We start from the raw sequence: 23,269 nt of genomic DNA on the forward strand, positions 1-23,269 counted from the left end.
TATTGGTAGGGGAAAACCTCCACACATTTGTTCACAGAGGTCTTCTGTGTTGATTGTTGTTGTAGAGTGAGGAATAGAAAAGTCATTTTGAGTTTGAGTGAGCTTTTCCACACTCAGCCGTCATAACCTAATCACCCCTGAAAGGTCCCACTTCTCAACTCTGTTGCATTAGGGATTAAGTTTCTAGCACATGAACTTTGGGAAACACATTCAAATTATAGCAATGACTAACCTTGAATTTGTGACGTTTGTACACAGGTTCAAGAGTGGAAAATATTTAAGAATTACTGGGCATGTTTCAAGGTTATGCTGTTATTGTAGGTAGCATTCAGGTGCTTTAAAGAAATGTGCCTAAGAAAATTTATGGAATTGAACAGCACAAGAAAAAAAGGTACTAGGGAGAATAAACTAGTTTTCACGGAACACCCAAAAGTCAGTGGTTCTCAGCCTCAGCTGTACATTATACTCACTAATTAATTCAAAATGTCTAGGGGTGCAGTCCTGGCATTGTATTGACATATTTCCTCGGGATAAAGCATGAAAAGTGCCTAGTCTTGAGCCTGACAGATAGCTGACATCTACTAAATAAATTGATTCCTGTACCAGTTTCCTCTTCCACATACCAAGGTCTTTCATTTTCCATTGAGGATTGGGTTAATTACATAAGGAATTTTAATTATCTTTCCACCTAGTCTTTTTTTTTTTTTTGCAAGAACAGATAATCCAACATTGCAATGTAACCCGTCAGCCTAAGAAAACTCTTATTAAATGGCCATTTTTCTTTGAGACTTAGTGATCTAATAATTTCAACTGCCTTTCCTTCTTTTTACCTCCCCTGAGTGAATATTATAAGTTTCCCAGATCTTTAGGACCAACATTACTAAAATTTGACCATAAAGATATAGAATAATTACATATGAGAGTAAGCTGGGTAGTAAGAAAAATAAAATTTCTGCTTCCATTTTTCAAATATATGGTGTTTCCAAGATATTTTTAGATCTTTTATGGCTGGCTGCTTCCCAGAAAAGAAAGTTGGCTCTTCCATCAGAAACTCATTCATTTTATCTGAGGATTTTTAGATCTTTAGATCTTTAGAAAGTGCTTTCCAAAGTCAAAAATTCTGAACCACTGAGGGATAATTAATGAGAATAAAAAAAGGTATTGGGGAGTCAGCCAGCATCACATAGAGCCAGGCCCACAGCCTGTCTTAGAAGCCACAGTTCCAGCTTCCAGACCCAGGAGACTCCCTTGTTCTCAATTCAACCAGTACCGGTCACATCCTATTACTCATTACACACAATTGATACATATTTTATTTCTGAGTACTTATTGGGCTTCATTTGCTTGACTTGCATGTTTCTATATTAAATATTTTTTTGGTTATTAAAAAAAGCCCAATTGCCAGTTATTATGGCTTTCAGTTATAAGCTTCCTAATAATTTCTTGCTTGTTTATAACATTCCAGAGAATTTTCATCTCTATTTTGCCATGAACCCTAACCTGTTTTCCAAAAGCATGATTTCTGCAGAGAACAACATGTTCTATTGGAATCACTTGAAATAGCGTCACAAATTACTCTTGGAGATATTGTGAGCCAGGTGCAATGTTGTGTTTGCCTTAGTTAGTTGTTGCTCTTGGTGCTGCCACAACTGATGCTCACATTGTATTAAATAGACATGACTTATTTGGGGGTCACCTTGCCAACAAAGCTGACAGAGCTATCACTCCACTTGTCTTGATGCATGCTGTTTCTCATTAGGACGATTCTAAATTACATTCCTTTTCATTTACTGTCTGTCATTCTGTGCGGCTCTGTTCCTGGCCCACTGTCCCTTCTCTGTCTTTTTTATTCCATTATTGATATGATAACTGGATATCAGCCTTGGAAAGAGATTCTGAGCAGAAGATGTATCCTTCCAGGAGGTGTTATTGTCAAAATCCATTTCAAAAACTCAGGGCTTTGAAGATGAAGTTGTTGATGGGCCTAAACTTGCTTTGAACTGTAAAGAAGCTTCATAATCAAAAACAAAACTTGTTAATTATATACTTACACTAATTCTAGGTGTAATTATTTTTACAATAATAATGATGTTATAGCTACTAACCCAGAATGCTAACTCTACTATATGTTCTAAACAATTTGCATGCATTGTCTTATTTAATCTCACAGCAGTCCTATAGAGATTTCTTTTATCCTTGGTCTTCAGACAAGGCACAGAGAAATTAACATGCCCAACATCACTCAGCACCTAGATGTTACAGGCATTATTTTGAACCCTGACAAATCTGACTCCATATTCAACAGCTCTTAATCACCACCCATTGTAATAGAAAGAGAAGATTAAAGTAGTAACTAAATAAACTCTCCTGAAAAAGGACAAGATACTCTAATCTCATTTCTTAGAATTAATTCAATTGGTGGTAAATCACAGGTCTTACCAACTTGTATTTATGGATGTGGCAATTTTAGTTTCTTTTAAAATATATGGACTATTCCTTATCATTTTATCCAATAAACATTGGTTGAGCAAACATCTGCCAGTTACCATACTGTGCATGGGTAGGTCACAAAGTTTAAAAAAAAAAAAAAAGACACATTTCTGACCTCAAGTTGTTCCCAATCAGATAAAAGAGGCAGAATGAAAATAAATCTGAAATATAGTGGGAGTAATGTTAGGAAGGGAGTGTACACAAAATATAAGGATGGGTGGAAGGGGACCACTTTATTTGGATGTATGGCAACATGTCAACATACTCTAATGTTCAAGTATTATCCTCAGCAATTCAGCTACTCAAAAAGGATCTAAAACCTTGTTTCTTAGCCAAATCAACTTTTCCCCAAGAGATGGAAAATGGTATTATTGCTTGAATGTAAGCTGTGAAGGCAGGGTAGTGAGACGGATTCCCTTGACCCCACGGGACTTGTGAAGGGCTAGCTCGCTTACTCAGCCTGCAGGGCTCAAACCCCTTGAAAGAGGGAGAAGATGTAGGTGAGTGGGTGCAGGAGCTGGGGTGAGTGCCTTTGGGCACCAGCAGGAATGAACCCCTTATCAGCCCACAGCAGCTTCTAGGGGCTGTCCACAGCCTCTAGAGCCCCAGAGGGCATGTGTTATAGTGTGCTGTTTTAGCTTTGCTGTCTGCAGACAACTTAAGTGTTAAACAGCTCAGTGGAGAGTCAGTGTGACAGCCTCCTGCACCCGCAACTGGATCTTGTCCAGTGCCCAAGAGGAATGAGGTCACACGACTTGAAGGATGGTGAATGTGGAGATTTTACTGAGTGGTAAAAGTGGGTGCCAGCAGGATGGGGAACTGAAAAGGGGATGGAATATGAAGGCAGTCTTCCCCTGGAGCTCAGCCAAACTCCTCTCCTACCACAGTTTCTGATGTCCAGCTGCTGCTTCTCCTTTCAACGTTCAGATGCTTCTCTCTTCTGTATGTGTGTGAGCTGAGTTTGGGGTCTGGGATTCTTATGGGCACAGGATAGGGGGCATGCTGGGCCAAAAGGCAACATTCAGGTGGGAAAACAGGGAAGTAAAGTTCTCATTTAGGGCCGCAGGGCCCAGTATTTTCCTGCCTCCTGTCCAAATCAGTAGCAGAGTTTGAATCCTGGCACTACTAATTTTGAGCAACTTACTTAACTTCATTGCATTTCAGTTTTGTTATCTGTAAAATAAGCATAACTTTAATAATAGAATTATTGTGAGAACTGAATGAGTTAATATGCATGAATTCTTTAGAATAGTGCCAGACATATAATAAGTACTATGCTACATGTATCAGTTATTGTTATTGTAATTATAAATAAAATATCTATATTCAATGGAATATCTTTATAAAATAAAAATGGATACCATTCTGCAAATGTACTATGATGTTAATAATACATACTTATTGAGCTGCTAATATATTCTAGGTACCATGCTAGCCTCTGGGGTAAAAGTTTAATTCAGCAGTTCAGTAGTACTTAGGGAGTTTATGATAAAATTCAACAAAAAGCTAGCCATATATATTAGGATAAGTGATATTTTAATATAATATGCTATGAAAAACACAAATAAATTAAAAAATTATTTTTATCCTGAATGGATTCAGAAAAGCTTCATAGAGTGGGCGACATCAGAGCTAGACCTTGAAGGAATCCAACAACATAAATATGAAAATCATTCTGGGCATAGGGAGCAACATGGCAAAGATGTGAAGGGATAAGAGTAGAAGTTGAAGGCTCACAGGGTGCATATGGAAGAGGGTCTGCAGAAGAGCAGGACATATTAGTCCATTTTCACACTGTTGATAAAAACATACCTGAGACCGGAAAATTTACAAAAGACAGAGGTTTAATGAACTTACAGCTCCACATGGCTGGGGAGGCCTCACAATCATGATGGAAGGCAAGGAGGAGCAAGTAACATCTTACACAGATGGTGGCAAGCAAAGAGAGAGCTTGTGCAGGGAAACTCCTGTTTTTAAAACCATCAGATCTTGTGAGACTCATTCACTATTTGTAAGAACAGAGCAGGAAAGACCCGCCCCTATAATTCAATCATCTCCCACCAGGTTCCTCCCATGACACAGGGGAATTGTGGGAGTTACAATTCAAGATGAGATTTGGGTGGGGATACAACCAAACCATATCACTCTGCCCCCGGCCCCTCCCAAATCTCATGTCCTCACATTTCAAAACCAACCATGCCTTCCCAACAGTCCCCCAAGCCTTAACTCATTTCAGCATTAACTCAAAAGTCCACAGTCCAACATCTCATCTGAAGCAAAGCAAATGCCTTCTGCCTATGAGCCTGTCAACTTAGTTACTTTCTGGATACAATGGGGATACAGGCATTGGGTAAATACAGCCATTCCAAATGAAAGAAATTGGCCAAAACAAAAAGCTACAGGCCCTAGGCAAGTCCAAAATCCAGCAGGGCAGTCAAAGCTTAAAGCTCCAACATAATCTCCTTTGACTCCATGTCTTGCATGTGGGTCATGCTGATGCAAAAGGTGGGTTCCCATGGTCTTCGGCAGCTCCACCCCTGTGGCTTTGCAGGGTACAGCCTCTCTCCAGGCTGCTTTCATGCAGTGGTGTTGAGTATCTGCAGCTTTTCCAGGCACAAATTACAAGCAAGCTGTCAGCGGATCTACCATTCTGAGGTCTGGAGGATGGTGGCCCTCTCCTCACAGCTCCACTAGGCAGTGCCCCAGTAGGGACTCTGTGTGTGGGTTCCAACCCTACATTTTCCTTCCTCACTGCCCTAGCAGAGGTTCTCCATGAGAGTGCTACCTCTGCAGCAAACTTCTGCTTGGACATTCAGCCATTTCCATACATCCTCTGAAATCTAGGCAGAGGCTCCCAAACCTCAATTCTTGACTTCTGTGCACCTGCAGGCTTAATGTCATGTGGATGCTGTCAAGGTTTGGGGCCTCCACCCTCTGAAGCCACAACCTGAACTGTACTTTGGCCCCTTTTAGTCATGGCTGGAGTGGCAGGGATGCAGGGCACCAAACACAGCATGGGAACCCTGGGCCTGGCCCATGAAACCATTTTTTCTTCCTAGGTCTACAGGCCTGTGATGAGAGGGGCTGCCATGAAGACCTCTGATATGCCCTGGAGACATTTTCTCCATTGTCTTGGTGATTTAACATTCAGATCCTTGTTACTTATGCAAATTCCTGCAGCCAGCTTGAATTTCTCCTCAGAAAATGAGATTTTATTTTCTATCACATTGTCAGGCTGCAAATTTTCTGAACTTTTATGCTCTGCTTCCATTATAAAACTGAATGCCGTTAATAGCACTCAAATCACCTCTTGAATGCACTGCTGCTTGGCAGTTTCTTCCACCAGATACCCTTATCATTTCTCACAAGTTCAAAGTTCCACAGATCTCTAGGACAGAGGCAAAATGCCACCAGTATCTTTGCTAAAACATAACAAGAGTCACCTTTGCTCCAGTTCCAAACAAGTTCCTTATCTCCATCTGAGACCACCTCAGCCTGGACCTTATTGCTCATATCACTATCAGCATTTTTGTCAAAGTTATTCAACAAGTCTCTAGGAAGTTCCAAAATGTCCCACATTTTCCTGTCTTCTTCTGAGCCCTCCAAACTGTTCCAATCTCTGCCGGTTATCCAGTTCCAAAGTTGCTTCCACATTCCACATTTTTGGGTATCTTTTCAGCAACGCCCCACTCTCCTAGTAACCAATATACTGTATTAGTCCATTTTCATGCTGCTGATAAAGACATATCTGAGACTGGGAAGAAAAAGAGTTTTAACGAACTTACAGTTCCACATGGCTGGAGAGGACTCATAATCATGGTGGAAGATAAGAAGGAGCAAGTCATGTCTTACATGGATGGCAGTGGGCAGAGAGCTTGTGCACGGAAACTCCCATTTTTAAAACCATCGGATCTCATGAGATTCATTCACTATCATGAGAAAAGCATAGGAAAGACCCACTCTCATAATTCAATCACCTCTCACTCCCATAATTCAATCACCTCCCACCGGGTTCCTCCCATGACATGCAGGAATTGTGGGAGTTACAATTCAAGATGAGATTTGGGTGGGGACACAGCCAAACCATATCACAGGGAAAGGTGGAGTTGGTGCTTATGAAGGACCTGGTAGTCAGTGGAGGAGTAACCTGGAGAGAGAGTGATAACATCTGCATCTTAGATGGATCACTCCTGTGGCACCATGGGAAATGGATATGAAGAATGAAAAAAAGGGTAGAAAACTCATCACAAGATAATTGCAATGACCCTACCTCAGGCTGGATTGTGAGAGAGAAGATAGGATGGAAGTGACAGGAAAGCAGAGCAGTGGACAGATTTGAGAAGTATTTGCCAAGCTTTAATATATACATATTGTATATCTAAATTAGTACAATTGTACAGTCTTAAGCATAATGAAGATAATTCCTACATTTCTGTGAATTGAAAGCAGCATTTCCATCTACATGGAATTATTAATTTGATGAGAGTTTACTTTTATTTTGTTCTTGCTATGTTCCTTAAGTAATTTAATCAAATTTAATATATTTTTAAATATTGTGGTTTGACCTTGGAAACATGAAGGTAAAGAATGAGCCTATTCTTAAATCTGAATTTAATATCTTGCAGGAGAGTAAAAGTTTCTCTCATAATTGCCTTCAGTACGAAAACAATTAAGTTAAAGCCTAGGTGAACTATCATAAGCAAATAAATGTTGACATTTAAAAATACAGCAGAAAACCAAACATGTTTAAGAAGTTAGTACATGCAGAGATTCTAGTAATGGTAGGGTACTTAAATATCTTTTCAATAAAATGTGTTCTTTGAAGATGAGGAAACTGAGTGACTCGCGAAGGATACAAAATTGGCAAGCAGTCAGAGCCTGGTCTAGGACCGACTCCAATCCAATTCACTTTTTAACATGCATTTTACTGTCTCCCAACAACAATATTTTGTTATTCACATGTGTGATTCTCTAAAGCAGGATCTCTCAATCACAGCATTATTGACATTTTAGACTAAATAATTCTTTGTTGTGAGCACGTACCTGTACATTATAGAAAGTTTAGTAGCATTCCTGGCCTCCATCCACTAGATACTAGTAACATCCCCCTGCTACCCATTGTGGCAACCAAAATGTCTCCAGACATTGACAAATATCCCCTGAGGGGCAAAATGCCCCCCTCCAGTAAAGAACAACTGCTGTAAGTCCTCTAGACCCCTAAAATGTTGTGAACTTGAGCTAAAAGAGGAAGAATCCCAAAAACGTCTCATATAATTTTAAATGTTACACTTTCTGCAATTTTCATATCGTTTTCTCAAAAAATTCAGGATCTGTTTGCCTGCTCTCTAACTCTCAATTTGCTATTACAGTCTTGTTAAAAGAAAAATCACTGACAAATTAAATTTAACAGAATTTAATTGAGGAAAGAATAATTCACTGGAGTCGGAGAGACTCCAGCACAGCCAGGTGGTGGAAGATTTATGGACACAAAGGGAAGTGATGTACAGAAAATGGAAGTAAGGTACAGAAACAGCTGGATTGCTTATAGTTCTGCATTTGCCTTACTTGAACCGAGTTTGAATAGTTGGCTGCCTTTAATTGACTAAAACTGAGTGACTGGCACACGAGTAGGTTATAGTTGGTTTACACACCCAGTTAGGTTACAGTTCACTGTGCACAGAGAAACCTTTAGGTAAAACTTACTATATAAGAAGGCATCGTTGGGCTAAACTTAATCTAACAGTCTTTTCTTTCTGTCTGCTCTCAGCCCAGTCCTTGCATTCTCAGCTCTGCTTTGGGTCAGAGGAAACTGTATTTTCCAGGGCCACTTGTTTTCTGACTTCTAGGTGGCCTCAGTCAATGGAAGTCTGACAGGAGACTGAAGTGGGAGGGAGAGAAGCCAGGGCACTGCTCTCTGTCCTCTCTCTCTTCTTCTGATAATGAGTGCTAAGTCTCCATGGCTCCTGTTCCTGTTAGTCTTTCTCTGGAATCCAAGCCATAGCTCATCTTCCACAAGGCAGCCCTGGATCCTGGGGTCTGGTAACATTATCTCTGTTTCTCCAGTCCTAAGGGTAGTAGCAACCCCTGCTGTTGCTAATCTCTGGTTTACCTTGCCTCCTTATTGGCTTCTTACTTTTTCCATCACCTCTGTAAGCAGTTACTATGGATTGAATTGTTTCCCCCTAAAATTCGTACGTTGAAGCCCCCACTGTGGCTGTATTTGGAGTAAGAAAGTAATTAATGTTAAATAAGGTCATAAGGGTGGAACCCTGGACTGACAGGATTATTGTCTTTATAAGAAGACACAACAGAGTGCACACACACGCTCTCTTTTTACCTTGTGAAGACACAGCAAGAAGTTCAACTGCAAGTCAGGAAGAGAGCCCTTACCAGGAACTGAATAGGCCAGCACCTTGATCCTTGACTTCTCAGACTCCAGAACTCTGAGAAAAAAAAAAATCTGTTGTTTAAGCCACCTAGTCAGCTATACTTTGTTATGACAGTCCAAGCTGACTAATATAGGAGTTCCCTGTATAATTTTTTCATTGTTTGAAATAGCTGGAGGGTTTTTATTTTTCTGTCAACCCTGACTGATACAAGTTCTTTATATCATTGATACTATATAATATTTGTTGAACCTGCAATACGTACCTGACATATGCAAAAGACATGTTAATATTCATTTTCTTATCTATCCCAATAACACTGTAACATATGACAAAATGGTATGATGTAAAAAAGCATGGATTTTGAGTCACTTAGAGTGCATTACAACTCCTCTGCTTACTAGCTACATGACCTAAAAAAAGTTAATCTCTCTAGGCCCTGCTTTCCTTATCTGTAAATTGGTCTAGTAATAGTATCAAACTAAGAGGGCTGTTCTGAGTTAAATGAGTGACTCTATGTAAAGTGGTTAGAATATATGTGGGCATACAGTATGCTCTCAATAAATCTACTATTTTTGGCTACAATTTGTTAAGTGCCTATTATATGCCAAGCACAAGAATAGGTACTGGAGACATAAAGACAAAGAAAAAACAATCAATGCCTTCAAAGAGTTTGAGGATGCTAACAGAGGCAAACACATGAATGGGTAATTATAATAAAATATGGCAAGTTTATTGATAAATTTATTATGGGAAAGCTAACATGATCAACAGTCGGGGTTTGGGACACATTTGACAGGGTTTGATTCCCAGTTCTGCCAATTACTAATTGACTCTGAGCAAAATTATCTATCTCCTCTGAGCCTCAATGTTCTTACCTGTGAAATGGGAATGATAATCGTACCTACCTCATAATGATATAGTGATTAAAAATGAGATAATAAAAGCACAGATTTGGGTATTGTTCCTGGAAGATGACATGTACTCAAAGAAGGATAGCTTTTTTTTTTTTTTTTTTGAGACGGAGTCTCGCTCTGTCGCTCAGGCTGGAGTGCAGTGACGTGATCTTAGCTCACTGCAAGCTCTCCCTCCCGCGTTCAAGCAATTCTCCTGTCTCAGTCTTCTGAGTAGCTGGGACTACAGGCGCCCGCCACCACACCCAGCTAATTTTTTGTGTTTTTAGTAGAGACGGGGTTTCACCGTGTTAGCCAGGATGGTCTCGATCTCCTGACCTGGTTATCCATCCACCTCAGCCTCCCAAAGTGCTGGGATTACAGGTGTGAGCCACCTCACCTAGCCGCTATTTTTATCATTAATAGGGAAGCACAGAATAAGGGTGCCTAACCCAGCCCAAAGCTCCCCCAAGTTTCCTATTGCTTGGCTGCCATCTAATCAGCTTGACAAGAACTGCCTTCCATAATATTTCTCTTTCTCAGAAGATGAGACTGAGTCTATTATACTTTTCTAGTATCAGCATACATTAGCACAAGAACTTTAGAAAGGCCAAGCGTGGTGGCTCACGCCTGTAATCCCAGCACTTTGGGAGGCCAAGGCAGGAGGATCACAAGGTCAGGAGATCGAGACCACCCTGGCTAACACGGTGAAACCCCATCTCTACTAAAAAATACAAAAAATTAGCTGGATGTGGTGCTGGGCGCCGGAGTCCCAGCTACTCAGGAGGCTGAGGCAGGAGAATGGAGTGAACCCAGGAGGCAGAGGTTGCAGTGAGCTGAGATATCTGCTGCACTCCAGCCTGGGCCACAGAGTGAGACTCTGTCTCAAAAAAAAGGAACTTTAGAAAATTTCTTGACAGAATGTATTAAAGCTAAACATATGTATGCAAAGCAGTTCTACTCCTGCATATATAGCCAGAAATGAGTACATACATGTTCCAAATGACATATAAAAGAATGTTTATAGAAGCTTTATTTATAATCATGACAAACCGAACACAAACTATATACCCATCAACAGAAGAATGGATATATACATTGTGATATATTCATACACAATGAAATGCTACATAGCTATTAGAATAAACTACAGCTACATGCAACAAATGGTTGATTCTCACACACAAAATGTTGAGCCAAAGAAGCCAGGGTGCACACTTTATTATTCCACTTAGAGAAAATTCATGAACAGGCAAAATGAGTCTATGTCACAGAAGTCAGAAAAGTGGTTACCTTTAGGGAAGTATTTACAGAGAGGGGCAGTGTATTGGTAAATGTTTATCAACCAGCTCTCCAAAAAAGAAAGAAAAGAAAAGAAAGAAAAGCCCTGAATTTACAGCATTTGTCAGTATCTATGGCATAAATACTCCGAGCATGGTAGATTTCAAGGTACCAATGTCATGTTACTGAACACAAAGTTGGGAAGAACTTTGTGTACAAAACTTTTGTGTATATGTGTACAATCTGCTCAGCAAGTCGGTGTGAGCCAAATACAGCCCACTGCTGAGAGGCGGCATGAAGGAGCATTCTTCTGGTGTGCTAGAAATATTCTGTATCTTCTTTTTTTTTTTTTTTTTTTTTTTTTTTTTTGGAGATGGGGGCCTCGCTATTTTTCAGGCTGGTCTCAAACTCCTGGGGTCAAGAGATCCTACTGTCTCAGCTTCCCAGGCAGCTGAGCTTACAGGCATGAGCCAACTGTGCCCAACTCTGATCTTAGTCCTTACACAGATGTACACATATTCACAGAGCTATACATTAAGAATTATCGACTTTATTGTCTGTATATTATACTTCTCTAAAAAGCCAAAATGTTAAATATTTCTGAGAACTAGAAAGAAAAAAATGTTATAACTGTCGTGTCTGAGAGGAAGATCCAGACGGGTACCAGAGAAGCAATGGCTGGGTGTTGGGCACTCAGACCTTTTTGTTCCTACAATAGACACGCAGCAAAAGAGAGATACTGTTAGTAGTTGTGACATAAATAGAAAAGAGATGGTGACTCTTTTACCTGGATCATTGCCAATTATTTTAACATTAGACTTGATTCAATCGTGTCACCAGTGGTTGATACATCACATAAAAGAGTATCGTTTCTGAAGAACCCCAGATCCACTGTCTTAACTATCTGTGGCCCTGTCAGCTTGGAGTTGATTATTCCACTGGGTGGCTCCAGAAGAACATTTTAAGCACTGTACCACCTGAACACAAGGATCAGACATAGAAAAGCACCAACGTAAACAATTACTTTTATTTTGAGTAAAAATATACATTCATATCATTTTTATATTTATATTTAAGGGATCTCAAACCTTAAATATGTTCAATATGTCTAGAAGGTATCTGTGGTCTAGCTAGCTGAGACATTTTAAAAAGACAGCTGCTCCTGACTTACATAGCACTTACATATTTAAATTTACAAAGCCAAAGCAACATTTTAAAGGGGTTTTACTGGTGATAGCTTGACACATCCACAGATTCATTTGCTCCCGATCTGGCAATACAGGACCATAGAAAACACCAAACCCAGTATCTAGAGAACAAAATAAGAGGATTAACATGGAATTTAAGGGAAAACACTGGACACATTATAAATAAACAGAAAGAACATTATATATGAAAAGATTTTGTATACTGACAGTTCCAATCCTATCTAAGTCATCTCTCTTGGAAAAGTAGAGGTTCCAATGGGACAGAAGAGCACTGCAAACGCTCTCTAAGTTTTTTTGTGTTTTAATCAGCATTTTTTAGCTGGCCAATCAGCCTCTATCTAACTGGCCCTATATAACTGCACAGTAGCAGCTGCCACCAGAAGATCCACTCCCTTTCCTGGAACACACACATTCTTCTGCAGAGCGTCTCCTCTGGAGCACTGGGGATCTCAGGTCCCTGGGGGCTAAATATACGTACTGCTTCCATAAAAAGGTTATTAGCATCTGGTTTAAATCATCTGCATAAAAATCAAGGAGTCTAGAATTTTTTCTGCTGCAGTTTTAGGCATTTTCAGGAGGAATACAAAAATGAAGTAACTCTTTTTTAAAAAAAGCTTCTAAACTATGGGGAATAGCTTAATTCAGGAATTTCTTTTGAAGTGAAAAAGCACAACTGAAAATCTGGGGCATAATTTCCATCTCAAGTAGCTCTCCCAAGAATGAGGGACCCCAAAATTTGCTCTAACTGGCTCTACAGTTGGTGACTTACACGCTATGTCTTTGACGTAGAAATGATAGACAGGACCTGTGTGCGTTACCAATAGAAAGTTTCCTTCCCCACCAGCCCCCTTTGAAGGGAGGACGGAGGAGGGCAAAGTGCCATTTATGCTGAGTCAACTTACATGCTTCTACTGTGTTGAGACTTTCTGCTTACTAACACTTTACTGGAAATGTAATTCAAATGAGAACTGCTAACCAATACTTCTTCCTTCTTAAAATGGTTGACACCAATTCTCTGCAAAAGTAATAATTTCCATTCAAAATATTCTACAATTCAAGACTGAAATTTAGTCTTTTTGCCTTGATGCTGAGCCTTAAGTCTGTGGGACAAGTATCAAGAAAGAACTTTTTTTAATGGGAAAAAATAATGGGATAAGACAACTATCATCTTTCACTGCTACATCCTTGAAATGGAAGCCCACCATTTATCAGCAGACTAGACAGTTAATATCACAATTTCTTGCATTTCATTGTCCCTGAAAAAAACATTTATCATTGTTCAAAAAAATAACACACAACTAAAAGAGATTCGTCATTTTATAATGTATGCCAAGACTCATGATAAATTTGCTAAGAGGTATGCAGCAGTCTAAAAACATGTCAAATTATCATTTTTCTTTTAACTGCTTTATTTCTAGGACCTCCTGTTGGGATAACTTCTATCCTACAAAGTGATGGCTCTCAGTGTGTAGTTTTTCTTTTTTTATTAATGCAAGGAAAGTGCTGATCATTTTTTGTGCTTGTAAAGTTGCTATAGTCAAATGAGGAAAGATATGATAGTCTGGTTGTTTTAAGCTAGAATAATGAGAATTCCAAAAATGTCTATAGATAAATTTTTCTTGCAGAATAAGGTAGTTTGCATAATTTTTAGCATTCAATGTGAGAAGAATCCCTTAGGTATATAATCCTAACAGAGCTTTGGAAACAAATATTGGCCCATCTCACTAAAACCTATGCCTAAACATACTAACATAAGGTCTAAATATGGGACAGTCTTTTTTTATATGATATTTTTCTGTGGAGATAATCTGAACATATTTTCTGCAGGAAGATATTTGCTTCTGTTTTCTTAAAAGTATTTTTTTAGAGGAGATTTTCTGTTTTTGTATTTTTGTGTTTTTTTGAATTTGAACTTTGGAAACAAAGAAGGGAGATAGGCCTAAGTCAAAGAGCAATAGAAACTTGTACTAATGACTGTAAGATGAGCTATAAAATGCTCTTTTTGGGATACATAATTTATAGACTGGGTATCAGAAGACTTTTCCAATCTACTTTTTGAATAAAGGAAGATGGAATATAAAATGATTTGTTTCCCTTTAAAAGAGGGAGGGTAGGTTTTAGATTGAGGAACTGAACAACAATTTTAAAAAGTTCAGTTACTTGAACCAACTATTTACCATATCTGCAGATAGTCTAGAAATCACAATTAATTTGGTCTAATTCAAAAATGGTTATGTTTTATGATAGTACCACAAACACTTCATAACTATAAATTACTGTATAGAATGTCTGTATTGAGCTATTTTTCTCTGAATATGTCTTTAGAAGAACCAATAAAATACTTAAACGTGTAATTAATACATGGAATATACCAATTTCATAAAATACTAAAATGCATTAATCTTTTTGTAATCTTATTTTCCACTAGATGTATTTAAATTCTTGAAAATGCCTTTGACTATGACACAAAGTATTTCATCAATCTCCCCAATCAAGTATGTCCTTACTTTTTCTGGTTTTGCTAACTGAGGAGCATCTGTGATTTGAGCTAGGGATAGTCAATTGTCAGAACTTGAGTTTAACATGAAATATAACTCTTATATTAAATATCTCATTTAAAACATGCTGTCTCATACATTTAAATCATTCATTTAAAATCACTAATGATTCATTTAAATCATTCATTTCTTACTCATCTTCATGGCCATTAGTCCTTATTTCTAAATTAGCATAAACCCAGAATACAAATCAGAGAAACAAAATACATCCTACAAAGTGCAGAATCAAGAGAAATAGACCTAATCCATAGCACCATTTGACTCTGAACATATATCAGACCTAAAGAAAGATAGCCATAACCTACCAACAAAGAATGCTTCATATTTATACCTATTCATTTGGATGACAAGAAAGTAATAACCCACAGTTTAATTTGCTGCTAACAGTCCCTAACCGTTCTCTAATAGTTGTCTGGGAAATTCCACCACCAAACTAAAGAACCACGTAGGACACCAAATTGCTTCATTCTCAGTTAAAATTTCTTTCTGGCAGTGATGTGGCATGAGTAAGAGGTAGAAAATTACCAGAAAGCCCAAGGAGTACCTTGCACAGCATTCCATGAGCATGAAGCACAAGTCACTCAGCTGAGCTAACCAGCTCTCACAGGCATTAACCAGGGAGATACTTCATATTATTAACATTCTTGCTAATGTCCTGGAATAGGATTGTGAGTGAATTTGATCTACTTGATATCAAAATTACCCAAGATCTGGGATGATTCCAAAATGCTTCTCTGAAGCAGTTTTAATTCATTTTCTTGGCAAATTTAGGTCATGTGAAAAGTGTCTTTCAGGTGCTTTTTTTTTTTTTTTTAAACATGCCAAGAAAGTTCATCAAGACAAAAATCCTATGTGGGATATTTTTCCAAAATCAATAATTAAAGTGATGAAAGTAATATATAAGCCTCAATTTTCCTTGAAAATTTCTCCAAGTGAGTCAATAGTAGTTAAGCTGAGGATATCAGAGGTAATTACCTCTACTTTTTAGAACTTCTTGGATTTCTCTAGAATGTAATAATAAGTAACAAGAAAACAGCTTCTCACACTCTTGAGTTCAGTTTTTATTTTGTTTCAAAATCAAGATGAGAAATAAGAAATTGTAAAGGTCGTATTTTGCTTTGTTTGGTGCTTTTTCTTCTAACTTTGGAAAATTTTAACCCTTGTGCTAGTTTTCAGTGGGAAAAAGATACCTGGCACTAAGAACTATGCGAAAATTAATTCTTTTTCCCGGTAGAGAGGTCATTCAAAAGCAAGAGTCTCAGCCCTGCTCACTTCCTAAGACGGGAATCTCCTCCTCAGACTCAGGCTGACTGAGGGAGATGATGAGCCTTCAGCATCCAGTGCTTTTCTAAAGCATCTGTGTTTTCTTATGGTTGTTGTGTTTGTTTGTTTGTTTGTTCACCATCAATATTTCTTAAAATTAATGAACAAGAAAGAGAATAAAGAGTCAATAATACAAGATTATACTGTACCTCAATAACTGCCAGTCCAAATGCTATTCCAATAACTATTATGAAACTTTTCGCCAATAAGTCTTTTATGGTAGAAATACAGGGCTGTTAAAAAAAAAAAAAACATTAAAAGTTACCTCAGAAAAATTCGACCTTATATTAATCAAAATTTTTATTCTTTTGTTTGACTTTTTACATTGCTAACAAGAAACACACTTAACAACAAGGAACTGGGTTGTTCCTTGCACTCCCTGCTTCACCCTTGCTCCAAAAGGTTGTAACTGTTGTGGTTTGTTTATACATTAAAAAGCAACTGAGCAACAAAATTTTGCTTGACTGCCTAATTGATGAATCTAGGGATTAATAATTATAAATGATTTTTCACCAACATATCCTCAAGTGATAGATTTTATAATTTATACTATAAATTTTATAGTTGATAAAGCTATACATTTTATAACATAAAAGTATAAATGATAATTTTATCTTAACTTTATTCATTTTAGAGCTGATACCACCTTGACTAAGGATGTTTTAGGTTTGTAATCTACAACAGAAAGGTTCCTGGTTGAGATTTTAGCTAATAATATTGCAAATTTCCATTTTTAAAACAAGGTATTTTCTTTCATTTTTTTTTTTCTTTGAGACAGGGTCTCCCTCCAGCACTGAAGCTGAAGTGCAGAGGCGCGATCTTGGCTCACTGCAGCCTTGACTTCCTGGGCTCAAGTGATCCTCCCACCGAAGCCTCCCAAGTAGCTCAGACTGCAGGCATGTGCCACCATGCCTGGCTAATTTTTGTTGTGTTTTGTAGAGACAGGGTTTTGCCATGTTGCCCAGGCTTGTCTTGAACTCCCGGGCTCAAGCAATCCACCCACCTCAGCCTCTGAAAGTGTGGGGATAACAGGCTTGAGGTCACCGCTGCCGGAAAAAAACAAGACATTTTTAAAATCCCTTAATATTTATCAGGACTATTTTTATCTTAAAAAGAAAAAACTTACTATGTCTACCATTATGCCATTACTTTAGATAAAAAAGAGAATTTAGGAAGTTGCCTCTCTGCTACATTTTTGAAATGTATGCATTTTCATGCAATCCAGCATGCATTTTCATGCTTAAAACATTTTGGACTAGACCTAGTAACTTCAAGAATTGTAAATTATGGGAAGAATTTTTAAAATGGAATAAGACCACACAATATAATAGTGTTATTTTTGTACTGCCCTGAAATATATTATCCCTTGGATGGTTATATATATGCAAAGGGCCAACAAAATATTGCTATTTGTTAAATAAAATAAAAGTTCTCCAGAAGGCTAAGTCATCTTTTCCCCTTCATTCCTGACTGTAATAAGTTTCTCCATTCACCTTTAACCCAAAGTGGTAAACATTCAAGGAAATTATTATGTCCTTTAGGTTAACGATGAGATTAATGATTGTATCTACTGAGTCACATTCATTATGTTTCAAAGGTTTTTCTCTTCCTCTTCCCCTAAGATAATGAGGTTATCTTGGCAAAAGGAAGAGAAAAAAAAAGAAATGTGAATTATGGCCATTCCATATTTTTCATTTTACCAGACTTCTTGCAACTTACACATGGCAGATGGAAGTATTTTATGAATTTACAACCTTCCTTTTGGGAAACTGGTGTAGCTATCAGCCTATATTCAGCGGAATTGTGTGAACTTACAGAAACTATCTAGTAGTTTTTTTTAGGATAATTCCAGGGGTTTTTCAGAATCTGTCTTGAGGAAAAACATCTTTGAGTTGAATTTGAACAGGAGACAAATAGCAATCTGCAATTGAATTTACTGATTTCCTCATTATCCTAAGTGGAAATTATCTTCATTTACATTATATTTATTTCCCCTTTTCCTTGTAAATATTATGTCACTAACATTAGGTAGGCAGGAGAGGAGCAGGGAGAATATAAAAAGTAAGAATCAAACTTTTTGTAGTAATATTATTGTGACAAGGAAAAACGCAGTATAACACTGTAATCTGGTAGATTACTTATTGAGTTATTTTAAATCTTAGTGACATACTTTAAGTATTAATGACAGCAATTCCCCTTCAGGGAAGAGCCTCTTTAATTTTGATAAGACCAGTGAAAAAGATAAATAGTCAAGGAGAGGGTAGTTTCCCCTGAGATACTTTCTATTTCCTTGTATAAATTAATCTCAGCAGCAGTTACTAAATCAAAACAATTCTAGATTGAAAATAATATTTGGGTATTATAGATATTAAGATTAATTCATTGTGAATTTATAATGGCTTTTAATGTATCTGCCTCTCAACTAGATTGTAATCTCCTAGAGGATTCAGAGGTATGTCTAACCCTAGCAAGGTTCCGTCTGACATGTAGTAGGCACTGAAGAATAACAGCAAATAAGTGAAATACTAATATCAATTGTAATTTTTGAACACATTTTTTCTAAGCAGAAGGAACAGCTGACGAAGGGACAGATGTCATGTTCTTCATGAAGCCATATCCGGAACCCCACAGACTAAGTGAGATGGGGTCCCATAACACCTTGCACCCATCTCTATCCATGAAATACTAGTAGACCATTGGATTGAAGTTGCCTAATTATCTTTCTCTCTTCCTTATTTAAGCATCAGCTCCATGAGTGCAGACATTGTGCTCTGTTCAGGAATGAATTTCCAGTGACTGGTAGAAGGCTTGGTGCATAGAAGGTGGTCAATAAGTATTTGATGAATTGATCAATAAGAAGAACTAGGACACCCACGTACTGACATTCACAAGTCACACAAATATGACCTCTACAACACATAAAAGATTAACCTGTCTTTTTAAATTGACTTTAAATGTTCAAGGTAACTTCTCAATTGCAGCAATAACTAGGTAAATTGGTAGCTGTCAATAACATAGAGAACCTAAACCCTTAAACATATTGGGAAGGACTTGGAGTTCTTTTTTTTAAATTTTGAGAAAGAAGAAACCTCATTTCTTGAGAAAAGGAAATTTGATTAGAAAACAAAAAACATTGACTTTGAAAATTAAAGTGAAAATATTGTTTTCTAGAAGTCATGTTACAGTAGGAAAAAATAAAGGAGAGTAATGATTAAGATGACCAAAGAGAGGACAAAATAAACTTTTATGTTAGTTTGTACTTTGCCTCCCATTGCAGCAGAATGTTTCTTTGACCTATTAAGATTGGACTTAAATGATGCCAGACTCATAGAATAAATGAAGTCTATCTGCTTTTATCTTTAAATAAGGATTTTTTTAATTTGGGAAATTTTTGAGATTTTTATATCATGATTCCCATTGTACTTGATACATTTTAATTTTTTGTAGGGACTTTAATTGTGAAAAGAAAGTAACAGAATTGCTTATTTTATCAAATGTGATTTAGTTCTCACCTCTTTGTAAACGTGTTTTCCATTATAGGTGGTGCATGGTCTCTGCGTATCTAGACATTTACATAATTCGGGTTCTTGTTGAAAATTATTTCCCCAATCAGCAGCTCCATTGATCAAACCACAGCATTTAAACTGTTTGATAAAGGGTAGAATGAGAAACAGTCAGTACGAAGATTACAAACATTGGCAATACATTAAATTATAATCTTCTGAAGTCATTATTAAAATGGTTATTATGCTAAAACACCATATAAGTCACCTTTCACCTTTCTCTATATAGAAGTAAATATTAAGGATTTTTTCATTTTGATCTTTACATTAATGATGAAAAAATGGAGTTGCAGACTCAAAAATGTGAAGAAGTTGGGAAGATGAAAAACTCACCTACTAGTTTTTGTTTTTGTTTTTTTTAATTATTATACTTTAAGTTCTAGGGTACATGTGCATAACGTGCAGGTTTGTTACATATGTATACTTGTGCCATGTTGGTGTGCTGCACTCATCAACTCCTCAGCACCCATCAACTCGTCATTTACATCAGGTATAACTCCCAATGCTATCCCTCCCCTCTCCCCGCTCCCCATGATAGGCCCTGGTGTGTGATGTTCCCCTTCCCCAGTCCAAGTGATCTCATTGTTCAGTTCCCACCTATGAGTGAGAACATGCGGTGTTTGGTTTTCTGTTCTTGTGATAATTTGCTAAGAATGATGGTTTCCAGTTGCATCCATGTCCCTACAAAGGACACAAACTCATCCTTTTTTTATGGCTGCACAGTATTCCATGGTGTATATGTGCCACATTTTCTTAATCCAGTCTGTCACTGATGGACATTTGGGTTGATTCCAAGTCTTTGCTATTGCGAATAGTGCCGCAATAAACATACGTGTGCGTGTGTCTTTATAGCAGCATGATTTATAATCCTTTGGGTATATACCCAGTAATGGGATGGCTGGGTCATATGGTACTTCTAGTTGTAGATCCTTGAGGAATTGCCATACTGTTTTCCATAATGGTTGAACTAGTTTACAATCCCACCAACAGTGTAAAAGTGTTCCTATTTCTCCACATCCTCTCCAGCACCTGTTGTTTCTTGACTTTTTTTTTTTTTTGAGACGGAGTCTCGCTCTGTCACCCAGGCTGGAGTGCAGTGGCCGGATCTCAGCTCACTGCAAGCTCCGCCTCCTGGGTTTGCACCATTCTCCTGCCTCAGCCTCCTGAGTAGCTGGGACTACAGGTGCCCGCCACCTCGCCCGGCTATTTTTTTGTATTTTTTAGTAGAGACGGGGTTTCACTGTGTTAGCCAGGATGGTCTCGATCTCCTGACCTCGTGATCCGCCCGTCTCGGCCTCCCAAAGTCATGGGATTACAGGCTTGAGCCACCGCGCCCGGCCGTTTCTTGACTTTTTCATGATCGCCATTCTAACTGGTGTGAGATGGTACCTCATTGTGGTTTGGATTTGCATTTCTCTGATGGCCAGTGATGATGAGCATTTTTTCATGTGTCTGTTGGCTCTATGAATGTCTTCTTTTGAGAAATGTCTGTTCATATCCTTTGCCCACTTTTTGATGGGGTTGTTTGTTTTTTTCTTGTAAATTTGTTTGAGTTCTTTGTAGGCTCTGGATATTAGCCCTTTGTCAGATGAGTAGATTGCAAAAATTTTCTCCCATTCTGTAGGTTGCCTGTTCACTCTGATGGTAGTTTCTTTTGCTGTGCAGAAGTTCTTTAGTTTAATTAGATCCCATTTGTCAATTTTGGCTTTTGCTGCTGTTGCTTTTGGTGTTTTAGACATGAAGTCTTTGCCCACGCCTATGTCCTGAATGGTACTACCTAGGTTTTCTTCTAGGGTTTTTATGGTATTAGGTCTAACATTTAAGTCTCTAATCCATCTTGAATTAATTTTCACATAAGGAGTAAGGAAAGGATCCAGTTTCAGCTTTCTACTTATGGCTAGCCAATTTTCCCAGCACCATTTATTAAATAGGGAATCCTTTCCCCATTTCTTGTTTCTCTCAGGTTTGTCAAAGATCAGATGGCTGTAGATGTGTGGTATTATTTCTGAGGACTCTGTTCTGTTCCATTGGTCTATATCTCTGTTTTGGTACCAGTACCATGCTGTTTTGGTTACTGTAGCCTTGTAGTATAGTTTGAAGTCAGGTAGCGTGATGCCTCCAGCTTTGTTCTTTTGACTTAGGATTGTCTTGGCAATGCAGGCTCTTTTTCGGTTCCATATGAACTTTAAAGCAGTTTTTTTCCAATTCTGTGAAGAAACTCGTTGGTAGCTTGATGGGGATGGCATTGAATCTATAAATAACCGTGGGCAGTATGGCCATTTTCACGATATTGATTCTTCCTATCCATGAGCATGGTATGTTCTTCCATTTGTTTGTGTCCTCTTTTATTTCACTGAGCAGTGGTTTGTAGCTCTCCTTGAAGAGGTCCTTTACATCCCTTGTAAGTTGGATTCCTAGGTATCTTATTCTCTTTGGAGCAACTGTGAACGGAAGTTCATTCATGATTTGGCTCTCTGTTTGTCTGTTACTGGTGTATAAGAATGCTTGTGATTTTTGCACATTAATTTTGTATCCTGAGACTTTGCTGAAGTTGCTTATCAGCTTAAGGAGATTTTGGGCTGAGACAATGGGGTTTTCTAAATATACAATCATGTCATCTGCAAACAGGGACAGTTTGACTTCTTCTTTTCCTAACTGAATACCCTTGATTTCTTTCTCTTGCCTGATTGCCCTAGCCAGAACTTCCAACACTATGTTGAATAGGAGTGGTGAGAGAGGGCATCCCTGTCTTGTGCCAGTTTTCAAAGGGAATTTTTTCAGTTTTTGCCCATTCAGTATGATATTGGCTGTGGGTTTGTCATAAATAGCTCTTATTATTTTGAGGTACGTTCCATCAATACCGAATTTATTGAGCGTTTTTAGCATGAAGGGCTGTTGAATTTTGTCGAAAGCCTTTTCTGCATCTATTGAGATAATCATGTGGTTCTTGTCTTTGGTTCTGTTTATATGCTGGATTACGTTTATTGATTTGCGAATGTCGAACCAGCCTTGCATCCCAGGGTTGAAGCCCACTTGATCATGGTGGATAAGCTTTTTGATGTGCTGCTGAATCTGGTTTGCCAGTATTTTATTGAGGATTTTTGCATCGATGTTCATCAGGGATATTGGTCTAAAATTCTCTTTTTTTGTTGTGTCTCTGCCAAGCTTTGGTATCAGGATGATGTTGGCCTCATAAAATGAGTTAGGGAGGATTCCCTCTTTTTCTATTGATTGGAATAGTTTCAGAAGGAATGGTACAGCTCCTCCTTGTACCTCTGGTAGAATTCAGCTGTGAATCCATCTGGTCCTGGACTTTTTTTGGTTGGTAGGCTATTAATTATTGCCTCAATTTCAGAGCCTGCTATTGGTCTATTCAGGGATTCAGCTTCTTCCTGGTTTAGTCTTGGAAGAGTGTACATGTCCAGGAAATTATCCATTTCTTCTAGATTTTCTAGTTTATTTGCGTAGAGGTGTTTATAGTATTCTCTGATGGTAGTCTGTATTTCTGTGGGGTCGGTGGTGATATCCCCTTTATAATTTTTTATTGCGTCTATTTGATTCTTCTCT

The 23,269-nt window shown here is 38.1% G+C and overlaps 1 protein-coding gene across 1 annotated transcript in view; it reads right to left on the reverse strand.

Annotated features, from left to right (window-relative positions):
- Positions 1–12,058: 12,058 nt before the first annotated feature.
- The window catches only part of TSPAN8 (tetraspanin 8), a 38,343-nt gene continuing 27,132 nt past the window's right edge, over positions 12,059–23,269 (reverse strand). The window contains exons 6-8 of the mRNA XM_028829725.2: positions 19,652–19,783; positions 16,289–16,372; positions 12,059–12,359 (exon numbers count right to left, since the gene is read on the reverse strand). Coding sequence (XP_028685558.2) covers positions 12,306–12,359; positions 16,289–16,372; positions 19,652–19,783 — 270 coding nt within the window. The 3' untranslated portion in view covers positions 12,059–12,305. The remainder of the gene's footprint in view (positions 12,360–16,288; positions 16,373–19,651; positions 19,784–23,269) is intronic.

Source organism: Macaca mulatta, chromosome 11 (assembly GCF_049350105.2).
Source record: "Macaca mulatta isolate MMU2019108-1 chromosome 11, T2T-MMU8v2.0, whole genome shotgun sequence".
Lineage (NCBI taxonomy): Eukaryota > Metazoa > Chordata > Mammalia > Primates > Cercopithecidae > Macaca > Macaca mulatta.